Source organism: Medicago truncatula, chromosome 3 (assembly GCF_003473485.1).
Source record: "Medicago truncatula cultivar Jemalong A17 chromosome 3, MtrunA17r5.0-ANR, whole genome shotgun sequence".
NCBI classification, from domain to species: Eukaryota; Viridiplantae; Streptophyta; class Magnoliopsida; order Fabales; family Fabaceae; genus Medicago; species Medicago truncatula.
In genome coordinates, this window is record NC_053044.1 from 34370887 (window position 1) to 34389156 (window position 18270).

At 34.1% G+C, this 18270-nt stretch overlaps 3 protein-coding genes across 3 annotated transcripts; 2 read left to right on the forward strand and 1 right to left on the reverse strand.

Annotated features, from left to right (window-relative positions):
- Positions 1 to 1558: 1558 nt before the first annotated feature.
- Positions 1559 to 6038, reverse strand: LOC11406660 (probable methyltransferase PMT11). The gene is made up of 9 exons (XM_003600706.4): positions 5207 to 6038; positions 4934 to 5083; positions 4424 to 4694; positions 4187 to 4297; positions 3614 to 3773; positions 2942 to 3199; positions 2699 to 2821; positions 2503 to 2580; positions 1559 to 2093 (listed from the first exon to the last, which is right to left on the reverse strand). Exons 1-9 carry the CDS (start codon positions 5858 to 5860, stop codon positions 1886 to 1888), a joined length of 2013 nt encoding a protein of 670 aa, XP_003600754.2. The 5' UTR covers positions 5861 to 6038; the 3' UTR covers positions 1559 to 1885.
- LOC11406745 (BTB/POZ and MATH domain-containing protein 3) lies at positions 5911 to 10083 on the forward strand. Its single transcript, XM_024778929.2, has 4 exons — positions 5911 to 5934; positions 6555 to 6749; positions 7851 to 8127; positions 9361 to 10083. The coding sequence occupies exons 1-4, from the start codon at positions 5911 to 5913 to the stop codon at positions 9621 to 9623; spliced, it is 759 nt and encodes a 252-aa protein (XP_024634697.1). The 3' UTR covers positions 9624 to 10083.
- A 5856-nt stretch (positions 10084 to 15939) lies between these two features.
- LOC112420208 (uncharacterized) lies at positions 15940 to 17570 on the forward strand. Its single transcript, XM_024778930.1, has 2 exons — positions 15940 to 16651; positions 16741 to 17570. The coding sequence occupies exons 1-2, from the start codon at positions 15940 to 15942 to the stop codon at positions 17568 to 17570; spliced, it is 1542 nt and encodes a 513-aa protein (XP_024634698.1).
- Positions 17571 to 18270: the final 700 nt, after the last annotated feature.

The window sequence follows — 18270 nt, forward strand, 5'->3', positions numbered from 1 at the left end:
TTTAAAATATTACAAATATTTAACCGAGAAATTTTTGACAAAGACAAAGATTAATTTAGTGGTTTGCTTAATATTGTGCATAATTTTTATTTTTCAGGTTTTTAGATGTAAAATCATTTATTAAATTATCATAATGGATTTTAATAATCTCGTACAACTACAACTTACTCAAACAAAAAAAATATATCTCGTACAACTTACCTTCAATTTCATTTCATTATATAATTTAATGTATTCTTTCCATATGTTATTTTAGTGAGTTAATTTATTTAATGTATTCTTTCTATTATTTATTCTTTTCGTAAACATTAAGTCATGCTCAACCGCAACTATTATTTGATTTATTTTATACAAAGAGCTTTATACAATCTTTTCAAATTATTATAAATTTTGCTCATTTACACATTCACGATTCTCTATCACTTGTTAACATGTTATAAGAAATTAACTTTATAATTGTTTTGTCAAAGTATGTATACGGTTCAAGCTTTTGTGTGTGTACACGCTTATGAATTTCATTTAATATTCTATCAATATCAATACAAGAGAGTGATATATTAGTCATTAATAATTAACCTCGCACACATCACACATATCTAAGTACTAGTTTGTCTTTAATTGAGGGATGGAGTAGGCATTTTATTTTGGTGGGATCTTTAGTTGGAGGGAGGTACTTTGAAGGATAGATTCAATCGTCTTTTTAACCTTTCTGATAACAAATTGGTGCGAGGCTTGGAAATGGCGGAGGAGAATGTTGGCTTGGGAGGAAGAGCTTGGAGTGAGTGTTGTGCACTTTTAAACCTATTGTTTTTCAGACTGATGTGAATGACATGTGGATTTACCAACTTCATGTGTCTCTTCCAAATACAATGCTACTAGTGTTTACAATTATTTGATATCAAGGGATCAACATGTAAACAACGACTAAACTAAAATTATTTGGCACGAGGTTCATTTAAAGGTCAACATCTTTATTTGACGTTTATTATGTATTTGTCTTCCAATAACTCAACATCTTTGTTTGGCGTTTATTGTGTATTTGTATTGATCTTCTGGTCAAATTAAGCTCCAATCAAGTTCCAAACTCTTTACCACTTTTTTTTTTTCCTTTCTAAAATCTTCTCGACATAAAATACCTAACATTCTTTTCAAGTCATTGCTGAGTCTCATCCATTCTAATGAAAATTGCTGCAAATAACTATTTTCCATACTATGCATTCGGGAAGAAAAAAATCGATTCTAATTTTATCTTTTGAAACCAAATCAGTTATGAATACCTTTTCATTAGCAATCAAATCAGTTCTACCTTTTCCATACCAAGTGAATTTTTTGACTCGTTATTTTATGTTAATCGGATTCAATGCAGGAAATTACTTTACTAGAATGCGAAAAAATTCTAAATACACATACAAAGTGAAATTGTTCAGATTACAAAAAAAAAAAAAAAAAAACTGCCTAAAGAAATTCTTAAAAAGAAAAGAAAATAATTGATTCTTAACACACAGACCAAACAACTTCACATATAAGAGTGCATATTAAATTTTAGATTATCAAAACATGAATAGCAGGTACTGGACTTTGTAGTAAACATCATTGAATAATATATCAGATACACTACGGAGAGGTTTGTACTATTATACAAATAAATTGAATTATACAAATAAGTTAGACGGTGCAGTTGACGTATGCAGCTGTTTGGGATACTTAAAGTGCCTGCCTACCCAGTAGTATAAATAAATAAACAATTGTTCACCGCCTCTTGTGAGGAAGTGATACTTTTACACTTGCAAGTTGCATCTTCACGTACTTCTCAAATGACTAATTTGCCTTGTTATGTGGTTTACTGTATAAAAAATAACATGTTACATGCTACCACCTCATTGCTTCAAGCGCGTAGCAGATGCTTATCACAAACCAATACCCTATAACTTGCATGAGGCCCCTCGGCTGTGTCACGGAGTGATGCGTGCCAGCCTATTGCTTTGGCAATCTCTTGAAGTTCATCCATTATGGCAAGAGAATCACGGATGTATACACGTCCACCAGGTCTTAGTATCCGATCCATCTCAACCATAATCGATGACACATTGCATCTAGTAGAGAGAAATGTAACATAAGTAAAAAATTACACATAATCACAGTGTTACAAGTTTCTTATGTGCAATTAGACCTGAAGTACTTGTAAAGACATAATAACAGCACTTGCTCTAAATATGGGAACAACAAATTGAGTTGTTTCAAGATGCACAAATATGTAGATTGGAAAATTCTCACAAGTCTTAAAATGTTAAATAATTTTTTGTCTCTATAAATATCCCAACTTTCGTTTTTAATTCCTACATAAATTCCTGTCAAACTATTGTCCCCTACATATTTCCAGCAACCAATTTCTTTTCAACATCACAAAACAAATACATCAAATCCTAGGCAGTTAAGGAGATAATGGAGCTAACAAGTGGAGAAAAGGGTTTTTTCAAAAAAATAAAGTGGAGAAAAGGGTACCTTTTCCTCTCAACAGAGAGCAGGTATGCTGCATGCAGGAAATCATAGGTTCTCGGATAGGTGTCAAATGGTTCACACCTATAGCATAAATCATGAAATACTATTACATGCCGACAAAAAAGTAATGCGGAGGATACATTACCACATTGAGAACTCTAGTGTCTTTTATATATCTTGAATAAGGTTAGTAACATACCAGTCATGCATAACTCCAATCAATCCACGGTCATATATGACAGGCAAGGTGTTTGGACCACTGACAGGAACAACATTCATAACCCAGCTGTCAAGTTTCTGCGTAATCATTGCTGCTGCAAATCTGCAAAACACACAAATATATTTGAAAACAGTTTTTTTTAACAAGTATATTTGAAAATAGTTATCAGAAAATCCCTGATGTATATTAACAACAAGGAAGCAAATAAGACATATGCAGTACCCTCCAAAACCTGCTCGCATGTCCATAACATTTCTTAATCTTATTTTCTTCCAGTGCAAAGCACGAACATAAGCTTCTATTATCTCATTCCAGTATTTTGATTCTGCCTTAAAAAGCTCTTTTCTGGATATGAAAGCATCAACTTTTATACTTTGAAGCCTATTAGGTGGGGTTTGCAAACGCGCAGGCCAATCGGTAATGTTGGCTTCATATTCATTCTTAGGCAATTCAGAGATGCATGCTTTTAGATCAACATACCTAGATAAATAAAGCAAATAATAAAATCAACAAAATGAGCCATTAAATTTGATAATAACAGTAAGATGGATGAGAAGCTATCACGCTTCAGCATAAATTATTGATACAGCTCGTTATCAGTTTTCTTTCTCACGAGCAGTATAAATGTCAAAAGTGTAACCAGAATGAAGAAAGGAACTAGTTTTACCTTTTTAGGGTGTTTTAACATAGCAAGAATGGACCTACATTTAACTCTGATTATATCATGGAATACTCTATGAACTACAACATAACATAAAAGAATGATAGTAAATTTACATATAATTTTTTATGATACTCAAATGGATGAAAATTGACAGACTTGACTAGGATCTCCTATAAAAAAATGTGCATAATTATAACCGTGACACAAGATCTGAGGCTTGAAAACAATACCAAACGTTGTCAGGGTCATCACTTGGGTCGCATAGAGGAGGTTTAGTTCCTGCCTCACGGTTTAAATAGCAGCTATTGTCAAAAGGTTTCTGCCATACTGCAATGTAGCCATCTTTTTTCAAAAACTTCCAGCAGAGTCGAGTGGTCAGATTAAGCATCTCTGTAGACAACAAAACCCAGAGTTACATTGACTCATCATAGAACAGGCAGCATTTCTTAATAATAATAAGTTAGGCAAACCCCAATAACTAATTGACTGTTCAAGTCAGTTCGAGAAAAGTAGGAAAGGCATTATCTAAGAATAAAAAACATGAACCTATTTGACACTATACAGTTTAAGATGCTTCTCCTCAAGTCATAGCATATAAGACACGTAACAGAAAAAAAGTAAATTATTATAAATAAACATTATAGGGGAACACAAAAGATCAAAGTTTTGCTTTGAATAGCAATCAAATTGTTGAGAGAGGTCTAGGTCAAAGATATATCATAGAAGAATACTGAAATTCAATAATACCATAGCTAAAATGTTTCAACAAATTCAATCTAAATGGAAACTTGTATCAACTATACCTTCCCATTGTTCTTCTAAAGCTTCTTCGTGCTTATAAACTGGTTGGGCAGCCCAAACAAAATACCCTCCTGCTCTAAGCATCCTATTAACTTCAAGCAGCAATATCCCATCTTCATCACAAGTAAACAAGTTTCAACTTTTAAGTGTCATAATGTAGATAACAACATTGAGACATCACTATCAAATTTAAATTACCTAGAACTATTGCTCATTATACAAGAGTGAAAAACACATACCATCTCGAGTCCAATTAATTCTACAGCGAGAACAGTGTATCAAGTCAAAAGCCTGACTTGGATATAATAAACGTCTAGTTGCAAATGCTGCCACCATGGCCGGTACCCCACGCTCAAGAGCAAACTGAATCTGATTCTCATGAACATCCTTGGGAGCTACAGACATGGTGATGACATTCCGTTGCAGTAAGTACGCACCAAAACTAGCTACACCACAGCCAACATCAAGAGCAACTCGTATATGCCGACCAAATGTAATTTCAGGAATCATCTGCAAAAGCAGATATTCAACATCAGCCTACAAGATACACTGATACAGTCCCAAAAAACGGTGAAACCAAAATACACCATAAAATGATATCTAATTTATATTACACTGATAGTTTAAAATTACCTCACAAACGTCCAATCACATTTCACTATCTTGCAACCATGAAATGTAATGTGGCGTCGTGAAAACATTGAAATATTAATCAATGATATAATATTATGCTCAATATAGTAAGTAACCTTAGAAATATGGTCCAAGTATTCATCCGCGCCGTGTATAAACTGTGTACCGCCTCCTGGAAATTTAAACTTATCTTTGTCTCTGGAAATCCAGTTTTGGCCACCTTTATCTTCAACTAGACGAGTATGAGGAACATTACTGAACCATACCTACACCCACACAAAAAAAAACACTAATTCAATGATATGAACACATACATAATCAAAAATCAAAACTTTAAAACACCCATTTAGCTTAATTGAAAGCAAAAACAATAAAAATGAAATTTTGACCTCATCTCTGCTTTTGGGCCATGGAATTGGGGCACGATACCCTTTAGGAGCAGGAACCAAACAATTCAACTTTTTACCATCTTCAGGACAATGTCGTTCAAATCTCTCACCTTTCTCCGTCGATGGCAACTTCTTAATCGCTTCTACATTATCCAAACAAGGTATATACTCACTCATACCTCGTGAACACAACCCAAATTTCTTGATCGCAAATTTCGTAACACTCTCAGAACCTTCCTTCTCAACTTGCGTTTCGTTAACCCAATCATCCACCATCGCTGGATCGAAGCTCCCAATTTCAAACTCCTCCGACATTGTTCCATTCTCGTTCACGATCCCGAATTTCTCCACCGAATCCGACGGCGGTGGTGACGGTGGTGGCGGTGACGGTGGAGGAGGTTGTGTTAGGGTTTTTTCTTGATCGATTAAGGTGGAAATGTTGAAGTTTTTATTGAAATTAGGGGAAATTGAAACAGCTGAATTTGGATTCTGATTGGGATCCGGGTCGGAGTTTTGTGTGAAGAAGATGAGTTGTTGGTATCCATCGGACCAGTGTTTGCCTAAGTAGAAGAAAGTGAAGGTAATGAAGAAGAAAACAACGATTTTGAGAGCGTTGGTTGTTTTGAGAAAATCGACATTGATTGGTGATTTCATAGTTTGATTTATGGATCGGAGTACTAGTTAATGAATTTGTCACATCTGAGATGAATGAAGAAGAAGAAGAACAAGTAGAGAGTGTGTTTGTTCCTTTGTGTTCTGTTTTTTGGAGCTAAAACTTCTAGATAGTGATAGTTATTACAGATCACACACTTTGTTCTTATATTTTCAGTAAACTCAGTTTCCTCATTTAACTGGAGTATGGTTTAGTGAAAACCGATTATTGACCGCATGCTTTCATCATACTAGTACTAGTACTATACAATGCAGTTTGTTGTCAATATTAAAAAACAAAGTAAAAATAGTTTGTTAAAAATAGTTTTTTTTACTATAAATACTAAAAACACTATTTTTCAACACTTCAGTATGATGTAACACACTCAATTGTTGCTTTGAATCAATTAGATACAACCACTTTATATGTGAGTTAAGATAAGTGTTCTTGAAAATTTGCATCACATGGGGAGTATAATGCAAGGTCGGCATATCACTATATTATGAAAAATCCTAAAAAAATTAAAGTTTTCTTGTGGCACGCGACGAGGAGTTGCCTTTCTACAAGAGAAAGATTTCGCACAAGAAGAGTTCAATGTGCAGATCATTGTGAGGAACCAGGGTCGTCTCCAACAATTCAGAGGCTCCCGTTGTAATGAAAAGCTACAAACATCTACATTCTAGTTAAATATACGAGCAATGGTTTGAGAGTTTGTTTCAATCTCAAGTTGGTTGTGACATTGTTTTTAAGGTCAAGTGTGAAAGCTTTAAGGCTCATAAGGTGATTCTTGCTGCGAGGTCGCCTGTGTTTATAGCTCAGTTTTTTGGACATGTTGGGGATCCTTGCTTAGAGGAAGTAGTGGTGGAGAAGATTGAACCCTTTATCTTCAAGGTTGGTTGTTATCATATATGCTGATGTATCTGTACAGTGAAATGATTTGGCATTCTTACATTATAAGAAGAAATAGAATGCTAATCCCATTTATTATATAACCATAGTCACTGGTTTGCAATTCTCTTTGATATGTGGGGGTATATATAGTCTGTTAGTTATTTGGGTTCACGATACTTTCTACTATTTCATTTGTAAAGCTATCAATAGTTTTTATCTAGGCTAGAAGCTGAACAAGATTTCCTCTAATATTTATGTAGTTTAAATACTAATTCTAATTTGATTAACAATTATAAAATTATAAAACAAAAGAAAAATCAACCCAACAACTAGCCATTATTATAGGATTATAGGATAACAATAGCCCTACATTGAATGTTAAAAACTTATAACATAGTATCTCTAGGTTACGCTTTCAAATCAACCTTTTAAAGTAGTTGCACATTGTAAACTAAAGAGTACTTAAGTAGTGAAGCAAAACTGAAGCATAATGCAATTCAAAGCTGTTCTACTGCTTCCCTTATACAACTAACTTTGTGGTTTTAGCCCTTATGTATTGGCAGTTTTTAATCCGGAGCGATGTCCATGCTTTGGTACTTGGTTTTCAGCGAATTGTATACGAATTCTAATGAACCAATTCACAGAAGTACCGTGAATGGTACCCCGGAGACAATTCACGATTTCTCTACCGAGTGCAATGAATTATGTGACTATGATATGAACACATAAATAATCTGTTTGCTTTTGTTTGTGAAGCAGTCAGTTGAAACTGGGTGTATATTATAAAAATAATTGTTTGTGGTAGAGTAAAATAGGGTGAGTTGTCTCTATCAAAATAAACGGCAAGGGTTTTATATTTTCAGCATTTTAGCGTAGAGAGTGTTGTGTATTAAGCAAATGACTTGTTCACTGCAGTCTTTTGTTGAATACTGACTGCTGATTACGTCAATTATGATATCATTTCATTCTGATACTTGGTGAATTGTGGCTGGTTTTTTTAAGATATGGTTCTTACATGACAGTCTTCTTCATGTTATTATTTCATGCATTCTTGTTAAGCAGATTGATTGAGTGAAAATCATGTTATTATTTTTTCTCCAGGCGATGCTTCTCTTCATTTACTCGGGCAAACTTCCTGATATCTATGAGGTTATGGGCTCAATACATGTGTGCTCTTTTACTGTCATGGTGCAGCATCTATTGGCTGCTGCTGATCTCTATAATCTTGACAGGCTAAAAATGTTATGTGAATCAAAATTGTGTGAAGAAATCAATACTGAGACCGTAGCCACGACACTTGCCCTGGCTGAGCAACACCATTGTCCACAGCTCAAGACGATCTGTTTGAAATTTATTGCAAATCCGACAAATTTGGGAGGTGCGTGCTATTGCATGTTATTGTTTGTACAATGTTTCTGATGATACTGCAGGGGTTTGATTTGATAGTATAATGCAACCTTCATTTTTCATTATTCATTAATAATTAATATCTATATTTACATTCAAAATTAATTATGACCTGAGATCCTTTTGAATCTCATTCATTCCTTCTATAAGCGTGCTTTTAGACTTCATTTTTGTTTCCGTTAATCTCTTGGAAGGATCTATTCCCCTAAGTTATAAAGTTACAGAGGAAGGAATGATGGAGGTAAGGGAACTATCTAAGTAAGTTTAAGTAGATATTTTGTGAAAAGAATGTGATTATCTATGTGTTTCTACATACAGAGACATTCATGTTTCAATATTTTGCATGAACTGTTTTAGGCCTTGTTTATGAGCACAAACTAACATTTGTCGCTGATGTCTTCATTGCTTGCATAGAAAGTGCGTTCTTCTGCTTAGGTATATTTCCGTCAAGTTTGGGAAATAACTTGTAAGATTGTCTATTGAAAATAACAATCATCTAGAGAGATGTGGACTTATGCACTGTTTACCATGTTGCCGTTAGATGGTATTTTGAACTGTGTCATTCAATTATACAAGTGAATTAATTTCGTAAAAGATCAATCCGTTGTTTGTTAAATTAACAAAACTACTTCCTTGCTAATTCAGCAAAGAGGATGATTATAGTTTTAATTGGGGGTAGACAGAACATTAATTAATTGAGGCTTGGAAAGCAAAAGCTTTATTGCAGTACTAGTTTTCAAAGGCTGCCAGAACATTTTCTCTAAAATAAAGAAACTACTAGTACCATGGATGAAAAATGAGAACTTGGTGCAACTTTAGAAGGTTCTATGCATGAAATATCAAGTTTATGTACAGTTAGTGGATTTGAAAAATTGTTTGGAATTTGGTGTTGAATTTCAAATTCTTGAAATTATTCTTAAATGGGGTTTTTGTTTGAGGCTTCTTCCATTCTCTTCTTGCATCTACTTGTCATTGTGTCACTTCCTAGATTTTTGAAGGCTTCTTCTAGTCTTGGAATAAATGTTTTCTCGCTGTTCCGAAACAATATTTTTGAGGTTTTTATCACTTGTTATTTTAATTTAAATTTTGCCCACTGCATACTCTATAGGAATTTTAAATTTAAATCTTTGCTCTTAGCGCCTTTTCGAACCATTGAAATCTCAACTTTTCAATACTTTTTGATGAATTATCATGCTTTGTGCAGCTGTAGTGCAATCCAAAGCTTTTTTGCATTTAAAAGAGGGCTGCCCTTCAATGTTATTAGAATTGCTGGAGACATTTGCATCAGTGGATGATAACTCAGGTCAGAAGTTGAGCAGGAAAAGAAGTAGCAGTAGCATATATGGGCAAGATTTAGCAAATGGAGGGGCAGCAGAAGCAGCAAATCCAAATGGCGGGCGTAAAAGTATTTTACAGTCTGTATCTTCAACCCTGAAAAGTTATGAAACTGTCTGTCAATACGAGTGATTATCGGTTTTCTTTTCACCTGATTCATCAACTTTTATTTGTGAAGTTTCTACCCTTCCTAGTACCTACCTTGTCTCAAAGGGGCTACTTTGGACAACATTTTCAACTGTAGTCTGACATTAGACCAGTTCTACATATTTAATGTATGTTATATCATGTTTGATGAGTTTAATATGAATACTAGTAAATAGATGATATATTTGTTTTTACAATGATGTCTTGGAAGGAAACACTTTTCCTTTTGAAGTTATATAGATAGATGAATGGTAGACCTATCCCCATTTTGTTTCCCCTACATAGGTAACTAGGTTTTGTTGTGCGACCTTGTCTATCTGTTATGTGGAGTGTTCAGACATGAAATAGAATAGAAAGTAAGAAAATATTGCAGTTAAGGTGTGGTTTCATAAGACAGTAGTGCATGTTTATTTGTGAAACAAAATGAAAGCAATAGTTTTCATAAGACAGGTCAATCAAATTTTCCTTTATTTGTGAAACTGATCATATTTTGTGATTGTGAGAAATGTCCAATTTTAGTTTTTCAATAGTTTTTTGAGCAATTTTCAGTCGTTACAATTAAGTCTATAATCTTACAATACTCTATACATGTACATACAAAACCACAAATTCAGTTAAACAACATTTTTCTAAATATTAGAAACAAAATGGTCTATTATTTAAAGAAATTTGATATTTTAGTTTACAGATACTCTAGTTGCCTCAAAATAATACAAGTAGAAAAGAAATTCTAGCAAACCATTTCTATTATCATCCCTAGATGAGTAGCCAAATTATTTGCATAATGGCTATAAAAAAATTCAAGCCACAATTTGAAATATAAATGATATTTTTTTTCTTTTCCATTAAATTAAAACAAAAAACATTATAAGTACACATGTTTGGATGCACGATGAGTTTTACAAAATCACAATGAACTATCAAAATTCACGATAAACAACAATTAAATTTATCAAATCACCATAGTTTTATTATTTATATTTTTTTTAGATAGATGAAATAACAATAGTGATAAAAAAAACTCAAACAAAATGGTTTTAAAACTTTTGTAGAAGTTGTGCACATTATTTCTTCTTTTTATCATACAAAATGGACTACTATTTCTCTTCATTCTCGTATCATTGTCTTAACCATCTTAATTCTTCTGTGATTCGTATCATAAAAATAGACATTTCAACAACCATATCCCATGTATAAATCATTTATACATTTTGTCTAATTATTATTATAATAATTGACATCCATCAACCAATGATAAGAAATCGTACAACCATGCCGACATCAAATGAATAAAACATCACCTCTTCTTTGCCACAAGATTTCATGTCCAATGATTGTGAATAAACATCCAACGGTTCTAGCTTCTCACGAATTCTTCGTTCATAACTTCATAAATATAATCTTGATTGTGATGAGTTTTTTTGACTCAAAGTGATGAGTTAGTTACGCATCGTTTTACCATGGACCCGACCACATCAATTATTTCTCTGCTATTCTTAACCACAGGGCTGATGAATCAATCAATAAAAGTTAATAACTGAATCTTGATAGCCACGTTATTATGGAACCATCCTCAAAATGGACCTATTTATTATTAACTGCTCTGGGTCGTAATCTTTTTTGGTACAGGGCCGTTTTTGAAAATTTTGTAGCCTATGACGAACCTATAATTTTAATCTTAAATAATGAGTATATAAAAAATTAAATTTCTAAAGTGTGAAATAATTTACTTGAAGAGGATAAGATTTGTAGGATGATTTCTTTTGATTTTGACGGAAGAGTTTAAGACGATGGAAGGTTAGAGATTTGAACTCTTATAGGTTTAATTATAGTTTTGGCTTCCTAAGTGTCACAGTCTTGCGATTTTGGCCCCCTATAAAAAACAATAACAAATCAGCCTCTAAGTTTACTCCATTTTGCACTTTTGGCCATTTTGACCAAATCAATGCATGCGTGTCACCCACATCACTTAATGTGAAGTGCCACATGTGACTTTCTATTTTCTTAGGGGGCAAAATCGCAAGACAGTGATACTTATGAGACCAAAACTGCAAATAAAAGTGATTTGGGTGTCACGTATGCATTGACACAAACAAAATTGGTATGGGGACAAAAGTGCAAAATAGGTAAACTTAGGGGGCTGATTTGTTATTGTTTTTTTTATAGGGGGCCAGAATCACAAGATTGTGATACATAGGGTGTCAAAACTGCAATTAAACCTAAATTATAAATTAGTCAACAGAGAACTAAGCATATTACTAACAACCACATCTTCCATTAGAATTGAAGTAATTTTTTAAGGCCTAATGAGTGCCTAATAATTTTTTTTTATGAGTGCAAAATTTTGTACTTATATTTTGAAGTCTAAGATAGTTGTTCTTCTCGCACTGCCTCAAATATAACTTTAGATGTATGACAGGTTAATCCGTTAATCTATAAAATTTGAAGATGAACACAAGGATATTCGTAAAATTCGGCTGAATATATACTTTTTATCCAATGTTATTGATTACAATGTCATAGTTTTAAATTGATTTATATTAAAATAAATTTAAAAAGTAAAACAAATTTTGCATATAAGTACTTACCAAACCAAACTACAAGATACTTAGTAATTTATAATTTTTTTGAAAGTGGTGTGAGCAATCGGTGCCACAAATTTTTTGTATGATTTAAATTCACTCGTTTAAATTTTTATAATGGTATGAAATTGGAACATATACTTTAGTCAATCTTGAGATGTCCAATAACAAATGTGTTGAGAGTTCCACATTTTTATTTTACAAAACTATTTTGTCCATTTCTACATATGTGTGAGGATCTCAGTTTGGATTGGTCGTTGTCTTCCATAAAATTGGAATGAATTCTTGTAAAGTTAAAGTCATGCTACATATTGAAGTGTCAAAGTCAGGCTACATATTGAAGTGTACCATACATAAAATTGAAAAACGACTCATTTAAGAAAGGTTTTCGTCCCTATAAATATAGATCATTTGAATTTTCATCTCTGAAGTTACTAATCTTTCTATTTTGCCATTGTAAATATTAATCATTTGAAAAATGGTCCTAATTACATCTGATTAGTAACTTCAGGGACGAAAATTCAAATGACTTATATTTGCTGGGACGAAATATCTATTTAAGTCAACCACCTCGCCCAATCATATCTTGCCACATGGGCACCACGCCGCTAATGACAGCCCACCTCAGAAAAAAAAACCATTTAGGACAAAAAGTCAAATGATTAAATTTTGCAGTGGCAGATTGAAAAGATTAGTAACTTCAGGGATGAAAATTCAAATGACCTATATTTACAGAAACGAAAGACCTATTTAAACCTTTAAGAAATTGAGAATTAAGCACACTTTTGTTATTATTTATTCTTTATAGAACAAAATTAGATTAATCGAGTCTTAGAGCTCACTTAAATCTATAAGGGTGGTAAATATAGGTTAGATGGATTTGAATTTTGATAGATCAAAATTATTCTTTAATCCATTAGTAATTTATGGAAGATGTAGACATAAATGATAAATTAATAAGATGTAGACATAAATGATAGATTACTAATATGCATTTCAATCATACCTGACAAAACAAAAAATATAAGTGTTAATTGGTTAATTAATCTCAGTTTCTCTCTAAATTCTTTTAACATTCATATTATGGAGATACGTCACAATAAGGTCTCTCATCTCTTTTTTGATGACATTTTTGGGACTTACATATCTAAAAACATTCATGTAACGTAGTTCTTATTCGTTTTTTTGAAGTCAATCCTCTTTTATTAAAAAAAATGTGTATGATAAATGATTTGTTTGGTTTGCTATGATGCTTTTTGGGTGTTTTGTTCCCTCTAATGCTAGATTTATTGGCTTTTGGTGGTTCGAAAGGTGTTCTGCATATCTAAGATATCTTTCTAACTTTTTTCTTCCTTTCCATTGTCAGTGTTTTTCCGGTGTATCTTATAAAAACTCGACGAGAATAATATTTGCATTTACTAATTAAATATAAAACAAATTTTTTTTCAAGTTTATTTAAGAAATTGAACAAACATAAACTCTGTATTTGTTGAAGTTGATATTAGTTTTAATTCATCCTTACAAAACTGATTTTAAGATGAAAAATGTCTCTTTTTATAAACATTTATCTAAAGTTATATCTATCCAACGTGAGATATATGTTTTTTTTTTTCAATAATATTATTCATCCATAAAGTCTTACCTTTTGTTATTGAAATTTTTTTTTTTCTGACCCACTTTTGGAAAAAAAATTCAAGTATGACCCCCTTTGGAAAAAAATTCTCAAAATGACCCACTTTTGGATTTTTTTTTTTTTTTTTTTTTGTCTTCTAGTGGCGTTCCCGCCACCTGAAATGGCGGGACTGGCCGCCGGAGCTGACATCCGTCGCGTCAGGCTGGCGCAGCTTTTTTTTTTATTTTTTTTTCGTTCCCGCCGTTTCATCTGGCGGGACTGATTATTTTATTATTTTTTTCGTTTTTTCTATTTTTCAATTAAATAATGATGATAAATAATAATAATAATAATAATAAATAATAATAATAATGATAATGATAAATATTTAATAAAAAAACTACTTTCTCCGCGGAAACCAATTACGCCAATGTAAACTATGACCTCCCGTAGCACATAATTTATCTTTTTTGTTCCGTACGGGTCGTTGGTGTTGCTCTTCCGCTTCCTCTTCCTCTTCCTCTTCCTCTTCCACATCCTCGTCAAGAATTTCAGCATCATCGTTAGTTTCCATAGCGACTTCATTTTGCATTTGGGAAGCTGAATTGGTCCAGATATCATTGACGAAGTCATCGTCATTAAACCCTGCTGCCAGATTTTCTATGGTATTTGTTTGTGAATTTGGCCATTGAGGTGCATAGCTTGTTTGGGGATAGTTGACAAAGTGTGGAGGGGTTGGTAGGTTGAACGAGGAGTATTGTGATTGGTCTGGATAACCGGTTTGTGTGGTGTATTGAGTTGGATTGTAGTCATCAAATGAATAGTTTGATGTTCGAGAGCTTTCTCCATGATGACTTTGTTGAGAATAGCTTGGATATGGGATTGGGGTGTTATGTAAGATTTGATTTGTGGGATGTGGCGGTGATTGGTAAGTTTGGTTGTAGTTGTAGTTGGTGGATGGGTTAAAGGTTTGGTCAAAGTTAGTGGGTGGAGGTGTCATGAATTGGTTATAGGGTGGAGGTGTATTTGACCACATATTTTCATCTGGCACCGTATAAGTTTGTGGGACTGCAGGATAGTCACACGGCAATCCTGGTAAAATTGATGCACATGCTTGCCTTGGGTTTGACAATAATACTTGTCTAGAAAGCCACAAATAATCTCCGAAAAATTCCCAATACCATGCAAAATATTGACGATTTGGATAAACCTCATGGTTATACCGAACGCCGTGAAGTGCTAATTGATGACGTTGGTTCCAGTTTTGGACTTGACGATGATGCTTATCTCCCCACGAGCCTTTAATTCTATCTTTTGACAAATTAATTTTGTGGAAATCTTTCAAATTTTCTGGTAAGGAAGGTGGGTGTTGCGGTAAGCCAAATTGAAGCCTTACTCTGTCTGTCTGATGTCTCTCGACAATCTGAAAACAGATGAGATATGTGTTTGCAGACCATATCTGGCTTTCTTCTTCGTTGTTGTAATTGAAGTTGACATAAGGCCTCCAGGAGAACTGTTTAAAAAGAATGAATATTAGTCTTCAATTGTTGACTAAAAAGCAATGACTAAAAGAAAGTGTAATACCTGATCATATGTCATGGTGTCGATTTTTAAACGCGTACATACGAGATTATTCCGAGGATTTTCCACGAATTTATTACCATGTTCAAGCCATCTAGTTAATTTTGAAAATGTTATAATTAGTAAAGTCTGTATAAATTTATGTAAAAATTAATAAAAAAATAACATTTATTTTACTTACATATTTGCCAACAGAAGTTGTGCATGAGCTTGTGGTGGTATCCTTGGCACGGGAGCTAAGCATGACATTCTTGACCACGCCCATGCTTGCAAGAGAATTGTGCACCCAGGCATTTCGATATTGCCATATATTGCACCGTCACACAAGGATCTATATAGCGTGGCCAAGCAAGCTGAACCCCAACTATACTGTCCAACCTCCTCAGGTGATTTATCCAACAATTGCAAAAACGATAAATGTACAAGATTACCAGTATTATTAGGCATTATTCGAGAGCCTATCAACTATACTGGCAAATGGAAGATTGGGACCATGATGGGTCCACACAATTGCACATCGACTTTAATGTCGCAGGATCATCGCAAGCTCAACTACAAGCTTATAAGCCAAAGCATCAAGACACTTGTGCATGCGGATGCCTCGGTAACGCCAAAATTGATCATTGCGCACATTAAAGAAAAGTTTAACTACACAACCACGTATCGAAAGGCGTGGTTAGCAAAGAACGCTGCAATCGAATCTATTTACGGGAAATGGGAGGAATCATATAATGATCTTCCGCAATGGTTGAATGTGATGAAGGAGACGATGCCAGGGACCGTCTTCGATTTAAAAACGCAGATTGGCGAGAATGGAGAGACACAATTTCATCGTCTATTTTGGGCCTTCTATCCATGCATCAATGGGTTTAAGTATTGCAAACCAGTTGTCCATGTCGACGGGACGTGGTTGTATGGCAAGTACAAAGGAACATTGTTGCTTGCGGTAGCACAAGATGGAAACAACAAAACGATTCCAATCGCCTTTGCGCTTGTCGAAGGTGAGACAAAGGAGGGCTGGAGTTTTTTTTTGAAAAATCTAAGAAGGCACGTCACAAAGGGAATATCTGTCTGCATGGTCTCCGACAGACATGAATCAATTAAAAGCGCATTCAATGACCCAAGGAATGGTTGGCAAGCAACTGGTTCAGCTCATGTGTACTGCATTCGACACATTAAGCAGAATTTCATGAGGACAATCAAGGATGGAGATCTTAAGGATGTTGTCAATAATATGGGTAACAATATTATGTTACAGTTTTTTTTTATATCGTGTTATTATTAAATAGGTTCACTATCTAACTAATTGTTTTTTCTTAACATGCAGGATATGCCCTAAACGTACCCTTGTTCAATTACTATCGTGGTGTAATCCAAGAGGCAAATCAGCGTGCATTAGATTGGGTGGACAATATTCCGAAAGAAAAGTGGACTCAAGCATATGATGAGGGTCGACGATGGGGCCAAATGACAAGCAACATCGTTGAGTCGTGGAACTCTGTGTTTAAGGGAACACGCAACCTACCTGTTACACCTATAGTTCAATCAACCTACTATAGGCTGGCATGTCTCTTTGCTGATAGGGCTCAAAAAGCGTTTGCAAGGGTAGGTTCCGGAGATTTGTTCAGTGAATATTGCCAAAATGCGATTCAGGATGACATTGTTAAGTCCAACACCCATCATGTCGAACAGTTTGACCGAGAAAGGTATACCTTCTCAGTCCGTGAGACCGTCAACTACAGGGAAGGAAGGCCAATGGGAACTTTCAAGGTGGACCTACGAGCGGGGTGGTGTGATTGTGGGAAATTTCAAGCTTTACATTTGCCATGTTCTCATGTCATAGCCGCGTGTTCTTCATTTCGCCATGACTACACAACCCTTATTCCACCTGTGTTCAAAAACGAGAGTGTTTACTCCATCTACAACACAGCCTTCAAAGTAGTCCACGACAAGAGTTATTGGCTTCCATACGACGGTCCCGTGCTTTGCCATAATCCAAACATGCAAAGACTAAAGAAAGGTCGACCCAATAGTACCCGCATAAGGACTGAAATGGACGAGGAGGTGGTGGAGAGGACTCCAACGCCGAGACGGTGTGGGTTGTGTCGGCATACCGGTCATATTAGGAGAAATTGTCCGAGTTTAAATAATCGGTAGTTAATAACGTTATGTATTATGTGTTCAAATAAATTAATATATTTTTATCTATCATTATTATTTGTTGTGTTTTATTTTATGTAAAAAAATGCTATTTGTTCAAAAAAAAAATGTAAAATAATGCTGCCAAAAAAACAAAAAGAAAAACGAAAAAAAGATAAATTATGTGCTACGGGAGGTCATAGTTTACATTGGCGTAATTGGTTTCCGCGGAGAAAGTAGTTTTTTTATTAAATATTTATCATTATCATTATTATTATTATTTATTATTATTATTATTATTATTATTTATCATCATTATTTAATTGAAAAATAGAAAAAATGAAAAAAATAATAAAATAATCAGTCCCGCCAGATGAAACGGCGGGAACGAAAAAAAAAATAAAAAAAAAAGCTGCGCCAGCCTGACGCGACGGATGTCAGCTCCGGCGGCCAGTCCCGCCATTTCAGGTGGCGGGAACGCCACTAGAAGACAAAAAAAAAAAAAAAATTCAAAAGTGGGTCATTTTGGGAATTTTTTTCCAAAGGGGTCATACTTGATTTTTTTTTCCAAAAGTGGGTCAGAAAAAAAAAAATTCTTTGTTATTTGATTTCATAATTAATAATTAATTTAGATGAATTATTTGGAAGTATACATCCTTGTCCATGGATTAGGAAAGGAAAATAAGGACACATCTAAGTCACTTAACCACAAGAATCT